The 12,251-nt window shown below is 29.0% G+C and overlaps 3 protein-coding genes across 3 annotated transcripts, besides 1 other annotated feature; 2 read left to right on the forward strand and 1 right to left on the reverse strand.

Annotated features, from left to right (window-relative positions):
* Positions 1 to 595: 595 nt before the first annotated feature.
* PVX_003505 (variable surface protein Vir24-related) lies at positions 596 to 2,391 on the forward strand (the record flags this gene model as incomplete). The annotated part of the gene is made up of 3 exons (XM_001612890.1): positions 596 to 994; positions 1,280 to 1,960; positions 2,227 to 2,391. 3 exons carry the CDS (start codon positions 596 to 598, stop codon positions 2,389 to 2,391), a joined length of 1,245 nt encoding a protein of 414 aa, XP_001612940.1.
* A 1,734-nt stretch (positions 2,392 to 4,125) lies between these two features.
* Positions 4,126 to 5,016, reverse strand: PVX_003500 (hypothetical protein, conserved; the record flags this gene model as incomplete). Its single annotated transcript, XM_001612889.1, has 1 exon — positions 4,126 to 5,016. One exon carries the CDS (start codon positions 5,014 to 5,016, stop codon positions 4,126 to 4,128), a length of 891 nt encoding a protein of 296 aa, XP_001612939.1.
* Positions 5,017 to 8,662: 3,646 nt separating this feature from the next.
* Positions 8,663 to 10,705, forward strand: PVX_003495 (variable surface protein Vir22/24-related; the record flags this gene model as incomplete). The annotated part of the gene is made up of 2 exons (XM_001612888.1): positions 8,663 to 9,400; positions 9,536 to 10,705. 2 exons carry the CDS (start codon positions 8,663 to 8,665, stop codon positions 10,703 to 10,705), a joined length of 1,908 nt encoding a protein of 635 aa, XP_001612938.1.
* A 380-nt stretch (positions 10,706 to 11,085) lies between these two features.
* Positions 11,086 to 11,105: a microsatellite.
* Between the last annotated feature and the right edge of the window lie 1,146 nt (positions 11,106 to 12,251).

Below are 12,251 nucleotides of genomic sequence, written 5' to 3' on the forward strand. Positions count from 1 at the left end.
AAAAAATTTCCGTTACATTATAGAACCTATATATTAGAATTAGACGAATTGCGGGATAAAAATTTTCCATCCTTAGAATCTTATACAAGTGATAATGAAATAGACTGCTTATCACAAGATGATATTATATCCCGTATACATTCATCTTTACTGAAGAAATATAGAAGAGTAGGTAGTAACACACAAACTATGGATGGTAGAACTGTTGAACATCATGCAGCCGGAAGTACCAATAAAGTAATTGCTCTTAAGAATATGAACGAAACAATACATTATCATTTTTTTTTAAGTTCATTTTTTATATTTTTTTAATGTGAATATTGTTATGCTTCGAAAATGAATGTATGTCTTTTTTTTTTTTATAAAGTATTTTTATGTATTAATATATTTTAGTTTCTCTTTTTATTTATAGTATGGGTTTTTTGATGATTTAGCTGTATACCAAACTAATGAAGCAAAGTCTCTTAATGTTAGTGATATGAAATGGATTACGTCTGCTTGTACAAATGTTGATTGGCAAGAAGAAAAACATAAAGCTAAGGCTACAGATCTTTGTGAAAGATTTATAAAATACTACTATTTTTTATCATTTAATATGGGTTATAATATGCCTAATGAAAGTAAGTATGTTGAATATTTGAACTACTGGTTGAAAAATGTAATAACACTTGAAAATGATGAGAACTTTGCAAAGTTTTTTTATGAATCCTTGATTAAAATTTTTGATGCGTTTCAACTAAAAAAAGAATTATTACATAAAGTAGATGACATCGATGACAAGGTTTTTAATAATATGAAAACATTATATAATTTGTATGATAATTATAATAAAATAGAGAATGAAAGAATACAGTCTAATGATGTAAAAAGTAAATGCGAGGAGTATGTTAATAATTGTAAAACAAGCTACCTAGAAGGTATCGATAAATATCAGAAAAGTAATGATCATGATTTTTATTTGGCGTTGAAAGAATTTGATGCACTGTATAGAAATGTACAATACAGGTCTGCATCATGTAGAGGTGTAATATTAGCACCATTACCAGAACTGAGAAAATTAGAAGCTAACCCTCAGAAAAAAACGGTGCAAGCACCATCAAAGATGTGCACACTTGAAGAAAATTATACCACGGATGGAGATACTACAGGGAATGATAAATATGTATGCTATAACTTCTCGTTTTAGCTGTACAATTTTGCTTTATTTGAATGTTAAATTTTCTATCTAAAATTGAAGAATTTATAAAACTTACATAATTCATTTTTCTTTAATTTTTAGGAAAATATTTCGAAAAACCTCTCATTTTACGAATATTACAACACGTTAAACAACAGTAATAACCTGAATGGCTACACTGATGAGTACTGCAGTAAGGTTGAAAGACTTAAAGATAAATATCCATGGATTTGCAAACTCTGTAGACTATTTTCCAAAAATTTAATAGATATATCTAAACTAGAAGATGAACAAAAGCGTAAGGAAAAGTGTTTTTATTTCCAATACTGGATATACGATCAAATTAGGAAGAAATTAAGTGGCAAAAATAACTATGAACCTGATGTTGTCCTTACCCTTCTTGACGTTGCTCTCAACATTAACTTTAATTTACGTAATAATCATTGTACCATGATTTATGATTCCAGTATTAGCATGGAAGGGTGGAAGGAAATGAAGGAGTTGCATGATTACTTTGAAGGATATGATAATATCAAAAGTTATAGGCCTTCAGATGGGGATGGTGAAAAGTTACTATGTGAATACCTTACGCATATAAATGAGCTCTATGAAAAGCACATAAAAGAATCATGTGTGTGTATTAGGAAGCCGAATTTTTTTTGCTTGGAAAAATTCCCCCATTATTTTAAATGCGATAAAAAGTATTATCCTAATGCTCTCCTATCCAGTTTTAAATGTAATATGGAAGAAACTAGCCAAAGTGTAGAGTCCTTATTTAAATCTGTTACTATTGATAATGAAAGTTTAACTAAGAGTATTACATCGCCTGAAGCATGTACAGGTTTATTGTGTGATCCTTTTTATGTTTTCAACTTACTTGCCTTTGGAGTTCTTGGTCTATTTTCCACGTTTTTCGTGTTTTATAAGGTGACTACAAATTTGGCTACAAACAGTTGATACTTTATATAAGTGCGACTGATATATTTTAGAAATATGTAATGAGAAAGTAATTATGATATAGGTAAATGCATTTTCCACCTTCATTTTAGTTCACGCCCTTGGGATCAAGGTTTCAAAGGAAATCTCTAAAGAAAAAACAATTTTTGTATGCTGTTCAAGAGAGGGATAGACACCATTCATTAGCGGAAGATTCAGAAAGAGCTTATGGGAACCCGTCTAGAAGAAGACTCCAGTTGGCTTATCAGGCTGAGTGATCCTAGTTAGCATTATCTTAGTAAGAACGAGCGTTAGTTTTGAATAAATAAGAAGTCCATAAATAGGGCCATAAATTTTAATTATACGTCACAGGAATGTTTAAAAAAACGGGGATGTAACGGTGCCACTAAAGAGTGCACTCTTCTACATTGAAGTTGTTCATTCAGTTGTGTCTTCTAATTTGTTGCAAATTTGAATATCGTTGTAATTTTTTTGTTTATCACTTTTTTTTAAATTTCTTTTTGAAGTAGTTATTTATTTAGTATAAGACTGTGTCAGTCTCATTTGTAAAAAATAAATACCCTTTTGATACGTAGCCATTATTCTTGGCATGAATGTATCAAAAGGGAGGCATGTGTTTGGCTAAAATGTTTCCATTTGTTTTTTTTACATTCACGTAGTGATTTACTAACTTCATTTGACTGTCCGTTAAATGTTCATAATTCGGAAAAAAAATAATGGCAATATTTAATGTAAAAATTGGGTAACCTTTTTGAATACTAGCCGTTCATTAGGAATGAGTAAACTAACGTATCACCAAAGAGGTGTGTAATTTCTTCACACTTCATAAAATTAACCTGCACAGTAAAATGGTCCCCCGTGAACAATACATATATTAGATTGTCATTAGAAGTGGTTGTCCAAATTTGAGCCTCTCAAATGAGGAGAGAATTCGATACATTTATACCTTAATTAGTCGTTAATAAGTACATTATATTTTTGGAGATAATTCCATTTTTACAAAAAAGGAAAAGTTTATGAATGGTTTTTTTCCGATATATCTTATAAGACAAACATGAAAGGCGCGTTTAGCCACTGCACACTGCTCTTAAAATGGTGTGCAGAAAAGTGGTGCAACTACTGACATGGCAGTATCCTATAATGAAAGAAAATGTGCTAGCCGTTGTACACTTTATTGTGCGTATTTGCGTTACAGCGGTTAGGGAAACATGCAAACATGTAGCAAGAAAATAAAAACCACTGTCTTAAAAAAAAAAGATAACATTCTTATTCCTTTTGATGCAGTTGTAACAACATTATTTGCATGCATCTGTAAGATCGATTTACGTTGATGGAAAGATGTTGCATAAAAATAACGAAATAAAACAACAATGAATAAATAACCATATTTTTAAATAAAGCCGAAGAGGGGTTACAAAGCGGAGTAATAAATTCAGCGAATAATAATTTTACTGATAATATGAATGTACTGTTGGAACGCAATTTATGCGTGTGATTTTTTAATAGAGGTAACCATTTTAAGCGGAGAAATTTGCCAAAATTGAGCTTCACAAGGTGGAAATAAAAAGATGTATGTGTTAGAAATTTGGCTAGAAAACTATCACATAAAAAACATCTGTTTGGTTAACCCTCTTTTGGCATGTGGCAAAAGTTCGTGTTTGCTATTTAATAATGCGAGTTATCCGAATGATGGGAACATGAAACACTTTCACTTTCCATCTCATTTTGCATTTGAAGGTACGATATAAGATATTCCCTACTTGGCATGTTTGAAAGTTCATCTTCGGACGAATATTGCAGCATTTCTTCTGATCCATCGTATGTATTTTTGGAACCCTCGTCATTTCTTGGCTCTTTTTGGTAAACGTTTCCAAGGTGGGTAAGCTATTACACAAAAGGAAAATAAGACATTTATTAAAAAGGTAGAGTTAAAAGTTATACAGCATTAATGAGGAAATATTATAAGTACGAAGATGAACACATTTGACGTATTATTTTTTTTTTACCCTATATAGAATTAAGAATGGGATGGAGATTCCCAAAATGATTAAACAGATATATACGACGCTCCTTCGTATTTGCGCTAAATTGGGTATATAACTTATATAGTCGCTTACAAATGCTGCAAGTTGACTAAAGAGCGATAAATTTTCCATTGGGCAGTATGGAATGGATTGTATTCTCTCTGGTATTTCGAAGTTATCACAGGCAGGATAAGAAAACGTTTTAGGAATGTCGTACAATGAGCAGTTATTCGAAATGTGCAGAAGTTTTCCATCCGTTGTGTCCGAATCAACAATGCAAGTGTCATAGCTAAAGAGATCGTAATATTTGCTGTTTACAAAATTTACTAATCTTTTACAGTTCTGTTTTTTGCTAGTTACACATTCGGCAAGATGGTCCCTATTTTCGCAGAAGTTGTCTAAGTCATTCCTCAGGGGTGATTGCAGTGTGTATCTCTTTTCTTCCCTAGCGCATTCAAATTTGTCATATTTTTTGAACAACCGATTGATTTGTTCTTTTATAGAATTAATATTATCTTTGTGAATATGAACCATCTTCCCATGTGGGCCCTTAACCTTTAGTAAAGAAATCAAATTCATTGTGTAATCCGCGTGATAGTTGAAGTCTCTACAGCGCTTTTCATGAGTTTTATATGGCCATTTTTCTGATATTTGTTCGAAGGAAGAAGTGAGTTCCTTTAGAAATTTCCTCTTCCATTCATCCAAATTAAACGTTTTATTTTCTGCTAATGCGGCATTTTCCAGGTCATCGAAATTTACGGACTGTCTAAATTCTTTGTCAAATTTTGAGGCAGGTAGATCCTGGTCGCTTAACGCCTGACATGTAAATGGGATTGCGTGCATGTGCGTATGTGCCATTTGAGGGAGAACTAAGCTGCATTTAGAAGATAGAATGTCTGACCATGAGATTAAGAATTACGAATGGTTAGGTTATCCCCAAATTTAAAAGTACACATTGCAGCGCGGTAGGGGAGCTCATCTTAATTTCTCAGCTTGAAAATAGAAAAAATTAGTTACGAAAAGGCTAAACAGGTGATATAATAAAAAACGTGCTCGAAATGTACCCAAGTGATCTTTTTTAAAAGGTACTATTTCATCTGTGAACTAGGTGCATGCATTTGTCCGTAATTTTACTCATACTAATGAAATAACAGGATGTGATTACTTTCAAGTGTAGTCATATTATTTTTAAGTAAAATGAGAAAAAGAAACATAGGGTAGACAATAAAGAATAAACAAAATTAATGTCTAAAGTAAGCAGCGTTTTGCAAGGGATTGCAATTCATATGTACAGCACAGTTCTTACATGCACATTTTATTAAATATGATAAGCCATAGTCTATTTGCGCTATTGTAGATTATGCTTTGTGCGAATATGTCTAATTGTTTTTTCTATTTTAATTGAATGAAAAAGGTGGAAGCTTGTATTAAGGAGAACGGCCAATGTTTCTTTACACGCTGCACAGTACATACTTGAGCATTGAGAGCCCTCTGTCGCTATAAGATTGTTCTTATTGGGGTTCTGCCCTTATAACGTTGCATCAAAATGTGTGGGGTAGTTTATCTCGTTTCGCATGAAAACCTATTGAGGCTTACACAGTAGTAACAGAATAACTATGTTCACAAAATAACATACAAAGTATTAGCTACACGTGTGCAGTGTTTAATATAATCGTAGAATATTATCAATTCAAGAAAATATATTCTAACAAAAGTATTATCTTGCGTTTTAGTGAACCATTTTATACGTCCATGTAAGTTACTCCCTTTTTTCCTTGTGACAAGAATGGTGACATGTTAAATGTAACTTCTTATCACATTCGACTTTGCTATAGCTAAACTGTACGTTTTAAAAAATAATAAAATAAAAAATAAATAACCCCACGGTTTTACAAAACGTTCCAAGGAAAAACAAAAACGATTATTAAAAAAATTGCGTACAAGGACACGGTTACTGGCTGATAAACGTGTTAACCGAATTATTTTATTTGTTATACGAAATGGGAAAATGCATTTTACAAAAGAAAGATAGATTCCACTTTTTTTTTTAGGTCTACAGGTAAACAAAAAAACTGCACAAAAATTGCACAGAAGATTTTCCCAAAAAATTCCCTTTATTCGTAACATTTCAAAAGGCCCGATTGTCTAAAGTGGCCCTAATAAATAAGACGAGAAAAAAGAACGAAGTCGTAGCCATACAGGATGAAGTGAATATACGCGGCGATAGGATATTTCGAATTGTGCACCTAAAGAGAACCTCAATTTGTGTTCTTTTTCTTTTCGCGTATTAACGAAAATTAGAAATATCCATAGTGTATATATTCATATATGTTTACATATGCTTAACATTTAAGTGCTTTAATGTTCCTATAACTGTAGTGTTCTTTGTCAAAATATATTTAACTAATGAAAGTAGGGAGGCAATTATTATAACATTTTGCGTACAGTCAATCTGTGCGTAATACTCATTTTGGGAAAATAATATCAGGAAGATAGCATAAGGAAAATTTGTTGCCTTTTTTTTTTATATAATCCATCGATCATTTTCTTTTCAATATATTTTTCTTCCAAATAAATGGCACTACTTTTTTTAGAAAATATATCCCATCCTACGTTATAACAATTGCAGTATTATTCAAAGTGAAATTTTCCATTTAATGCAGACCAAATGAATGGTGATGTAAAATCCCTTTTTTTAATTGGGTCATTTTAACATTTTTTAAGTTAATACCTTTGTAAGTAGACGAAATGCAATAATCATTATGACAGTGCCCTTAAATAATTAGGTGTTAAGTGATGCTATAAAACTGCGTTGTTAAAAGATCACCATGGAATTGTTTCTTTAGTAAATTATAATAATTCATTTTATTTAAAAAAATATATTTTCCCTTATTTTTAATGTTCAGTAAAAGACATCTAAACGGTTAGTGTTAGATAACTTTGCTTAGTTCCAGTCTAATATCAAACGTAGAAAATAAATTTACAAATTATATTGTAAAATTGTATAGATATAAATGAAAAAGTGATTTACTTTGACAATTCCTTCTTTTTTGCCTAAAATAATTTTTACTACCTGGTATATTATCCTTTCCATGAAACGCAACTATGTAAAAAAAATATAACCATATATATGTATAGGCAAATCACATGGTTTTATTTTTTTTTAGTTATTTTTATTATCTCTAAAGAAACAATATATGATCATATCTTGGAATGTACCATATGTATTATATTAATTTGTTTTACATTTAAGATGAAACTAATTTTTTATTAAGGTTATATACGTAAATGTTTTTTTTTCTCCCCCTTTTTTGACTTTCTAAGATTTTTTATCTTAACTCCTTATAAAAAAATTTTATCCATTTGACGTATAATTCTGGTTGAGTCTATTTTTGTTTTTAGGAAATTATTTTTATAACATTATGTCTAAAAGGATATATACATATTATACGAATATATTTTAAAAATTATACAAGCGGAAATATGAATTTTCCTATCACGTCTAATGAAGAGGAATAAATAGCACCTTTTCGTAAAAACGGTACATTGCCTATTTATAATAATAAAATTATTATTAAAATAAAAAAAAAATCGCGGAAAATTTATATTCTATATAATAAAAGGGAACATTTTCCACATATTATATGTACTGTTCGTCCAAGGCATATTTTATTTGTATAAAATTACTATTTTTTACTACCCACTCGGTTAAATGTGGGAAAACAATATGAGTAGTAATCGTCTTAACGACAAATATAAACTCTATAAAATAATTGAATTATTTGATTTAAAGAGACAACCCAGCAATTCTTGGTATAAAAGGAAACTTTAAGATATACTGAGTCTACTGCGAAACATATATTGCAACAAAAAGGATGTATAAAATTATTTTAATAAATATTATAATTTATACTTATGGATATTAAGCAAAGTTTTTTCCATAGTAAAAAAATTATTAACAGAATTATATTCCACATTTATAAGCTAAATTTTCAATAAAATATACATTTTTCCATATAACATTATAGTTAATGTATTAATTTTACGTTCATTTTAATTAATATGTTGTGCATTATGTGATAGTAGTAGTATACCTATGTCTTAATCACAAATATAATTAATGCCTATTTGGTTTTATGAAATGTTTATTTATATTTTTTAACTAGTCCAAAGAATTACTAAATATATAATCAGATTATATGATGCTATTTATCATATGTAGACATTTATATGCACATACAACTTTTTATGATTTCTAACAATGTCTCGAGAAAGTTTAGTAAAAGAAATTCCTAGTTTACTGTTTCCGGATGATGTAATCATTAAATTAGAGTTTTTAATACGATTATTCAGTGAATTCTGTTTGTACATGTATTTTTATTTAAACAAATTAAACAAGTAAAATTCGAAAGTAAAAATTTTATTATATATATACCTTAACTTTTTATTTTTTATATAGGTTATTTCTAACACGAAAAATTCACTAAGGTGTGCGTACCAATCAATGAATTCATGGTATGATGATAATGGTAGTACGAGTAATTGTGAAAAGTGCGATGCGAAAAGCAAGGAGTATCGTCCTATTTGTTGCGCCATTCAACAGATTACATCAAACTGGTCTACACTTCTAGATTGTCATAAAACATATGATACTGTTGATGATAATAAATTCTGTGATTATTTGATACATTGGCTATATGGAAAGTTATCAAACATTGAAATCAATGTTATAAATCTTTATGAATTATACAGGGATGTGAACACACTTTTAAAGAGTAAATGTTTTAAAAATGAGCAATTTGAAAAATCATACAAGACATATGTAAGAACACATGATATGCAAATTCTAAAAGATAAAAAAGATTTATACGACTTTTTGGAATATTATACAGATATAAAAACTGTACTTGGGAAAAAAGGTGCTAACATAAATTTTAAATATTGCAAATATATTGAACATATGTTTGATTTATTCAAATATATGAAAAACAATAATATCAAAGAAGTGTATGATAAAGAAATAGAACAATTTGAAAAAATATTTAATGATAGAAATAATGAATTATCGCTTTTAAAATCTTTTTGCACTGAAAAGGATTTCAATTTTAACTTAACAACAGAAAATAAAATTACGCACATATTAAAAAGGAACAAATCTATATATTATGAAAAAGGGGAACCCGAATCATGTTTAAAAAATGAAACATCTGTTGATAATATTCCTGAAAGAAAACATAAATATGTATGTTATAATTTTTTATTAAAACAATATATATAATTCTTTATTTGAACACTTGACAACATGATAAAAAGAACCATTATATTTGTAATAGTGATTTCTGTGTTTTTTATATAATATTTGCTATTTAATTTTCAGGAAACTGTCTTAAAAGATTTACCAGCTTATCAAATATATGAAAAATTGAATAATACCGTTGATAAAGATAAATACTGTATTGATTGCAAAAAATTAAAAGAATTAGAAAGCAATTACCCAGGGATTTATCAGTTTTGCAAAAAGTTAGCAAGAAATCTAAGAACAAATTTATCTGATATTAAATCTCTTGAAAAAAATGTAAATGATCGCTGCCTATATTTAATTTATTGGACTTATGAAGAAATAAAAAATATATATAAAGGCAATAAAAAAAGAATATATGAAATACCTTTTTTTCACGAAATTTTTAAGGTAGCTCATGATATCAATTATCAATTAACAGGAAATGACATTCTCGATAAATCTGAAGATATACATAATAAGTTTAAGGAGAAATTTAAATCAACACGAGATAAGCTTAAAAGTAAACATGCAAATAAACCATATGAATCATATATTGACGAGTTGAATAATGAATCGAAAGAAAGGTTTTACAATAATTATGAATTTACTAATTATAAGCCATGTTTTTATTATTTTGATTGTAATTTAGATGAATGTGGAGAAATGAGAGATTTGTTTGATTATTTTAAAAATTATGATAGCATTAAAAGTAAAGATTCTACTACTGGTAATGATGATCAAATATATTGTGAATATATTTCACATATAAATACATTATATGGTAAGTATATAGAACAATGTTGTTCTTGTTATCATAATTCTAATGAGTGCACAGATGAATGTCCACATTACTTTAAATGCGATCAAAAGTATAACCCTGATAAACTCTATTCCAAATTAAAGTGCAAGGATGAAATACCCCGTAAATTTTTCAAAAAAGTAGGGTTACCTGCACCCATTGATCATTATGCGCAATATATAAAAAATAGAAAATATGAAGAGCGACATGTATCTAAAACTAATGCTGCTAGGCCTACTACATTGGAAAACGAAAGGAATAGTACTTCTGCACCTTCCATTTCGGTGGACACGGATAGTGTGGAAGAATATGACCCTTTCTACACTATCGTATTAGGGGTGCTCACTCTACTGGGAATGTCCATGATTTTTTTTATTTTTTGTAAAGTAAGCACAGATATAACGCTGCATTGTAAAATTTGTACGTTTATTATTTATTGTGAAGAAATAATTGCAATTATAAGATGAACACCTTATCATGCTTCATTTTTTTTTTTTTTTTTTTTATACTAGTTTACACCTTTAGGAAACTGCTTTAATAGCTCAAAGAAGACAAACAGAAGGCACGACGCTTATGAGGTATATGATCAGAGACTATTAAACCCAGAATTACAAAATCCCAATGTAAATATGGAAAACCGTAGAATACAAATAGCTTATCAATCCGCGCGATAATACTGATAAACAAGTTGCACGCATAGTTTATTAATAGAGAATGGAAATAATATAAAAGATGTTTACACCCGTTTATCCTTTAAATGTATTTATTAATTAGAACATTGTAGAAATAAGGAAATATGGAAGATGCTAAAAATCGATATTAATGTGTTTCCATTCAATGAAGGATCAACCTGGGAATACATCACTCATATATATAGTCAGAGAAAAATGGGAAAAGTTTAAAAAAGGGAATTTAAATAAGAAAAATCCGTGAAATATTATATAACATTGGAGTACCATGGACATTCAATGTCTAAAGAGTGATTAACATATGAAAAACAACACACATCAGACATATAATAATAGAAAAATGTACAGCGAAATGAAGAAGAAATTCTATGAACAAAAAATAGAAATGGCATTAGTGCATATTATCCTTACACGAATAAGGCAACACTGTTAGACCTAATTTTAACTAAGCATAGTTGCCAAAAAGGTATATGTAGACGTGATGGGGAAATGCCATTCCTTTGAAAAGCATATGAATATGCACATATAAGAGTGTGATTCACAAACTCCAAATGTGTCATTTATTAAGCTTTATATACAATAATATAAATTTAATAATTTTATTGTATATATTTTTTTGTTGTTGTTTCTGCTTCTTCGTTGTCTTTTTTTTTTTTTTAATAATTTGTCACATTAGAACCATTTTTTTGTAAAAACTTGTTAATACATTTTTAAACATTAATTATTCGTGAAATTTTTGTTTTCCATAAACTTTGTGAAAAGTACCACGGGTGTGTAACAACGCTTCTATTACCTGGGTGACATTTTTTTAGTAACAGAGCAATTACACATCTTGCTTTAAAAGGGTAGACGAATAATATAATAAGCAAGACAAAATAAAAATTGAGAAAAATTAATTATTATAAAACTAATGAGAGGTGGTTAATAGACTGATATGAACCATTTATTAAGCTGTCTTATCTTAATAACCTCAAGTGCTTATCTACATATAATTCGACGTTCATCGAAAATATAATTACGCGAAATTATTGACATTTTACATGAAGTTGATGCAGCAGAGAAGGGCTCGCATATTTTGCGAAGAAACCCTTTTTGTAATAAATCGAGCAAGTCTTTTTTATGTGAAAAATTACACGCACTAGTATGGTGCCAATAGACAGATTAAGCAAATGTCGTTTATAACAATTGTGTTTATGCGACGGTGAGTTACATCAGAAAATTTTAATAACATTATTTTATGACAAAATTGAAACTTTTTTGCATTAAAAAAATTGAATACTTAATGCGAGAGGCACAAAAAAAAAACAAAAAAGGGACAAAAAAA

This window comes from Plasmodium vivax, chromosome 4 (genome assembly GCF_000002415.2).
Source record: "Plasmodium vivax chromosome 4, whole genome shotgun sequence".
Lineage (NCBI taxonomy): Eukaryota > Apicomplexa > Aconoidasida > Haemosporida > Plasmodiidae > Plasmodium > Plasmodium vivax.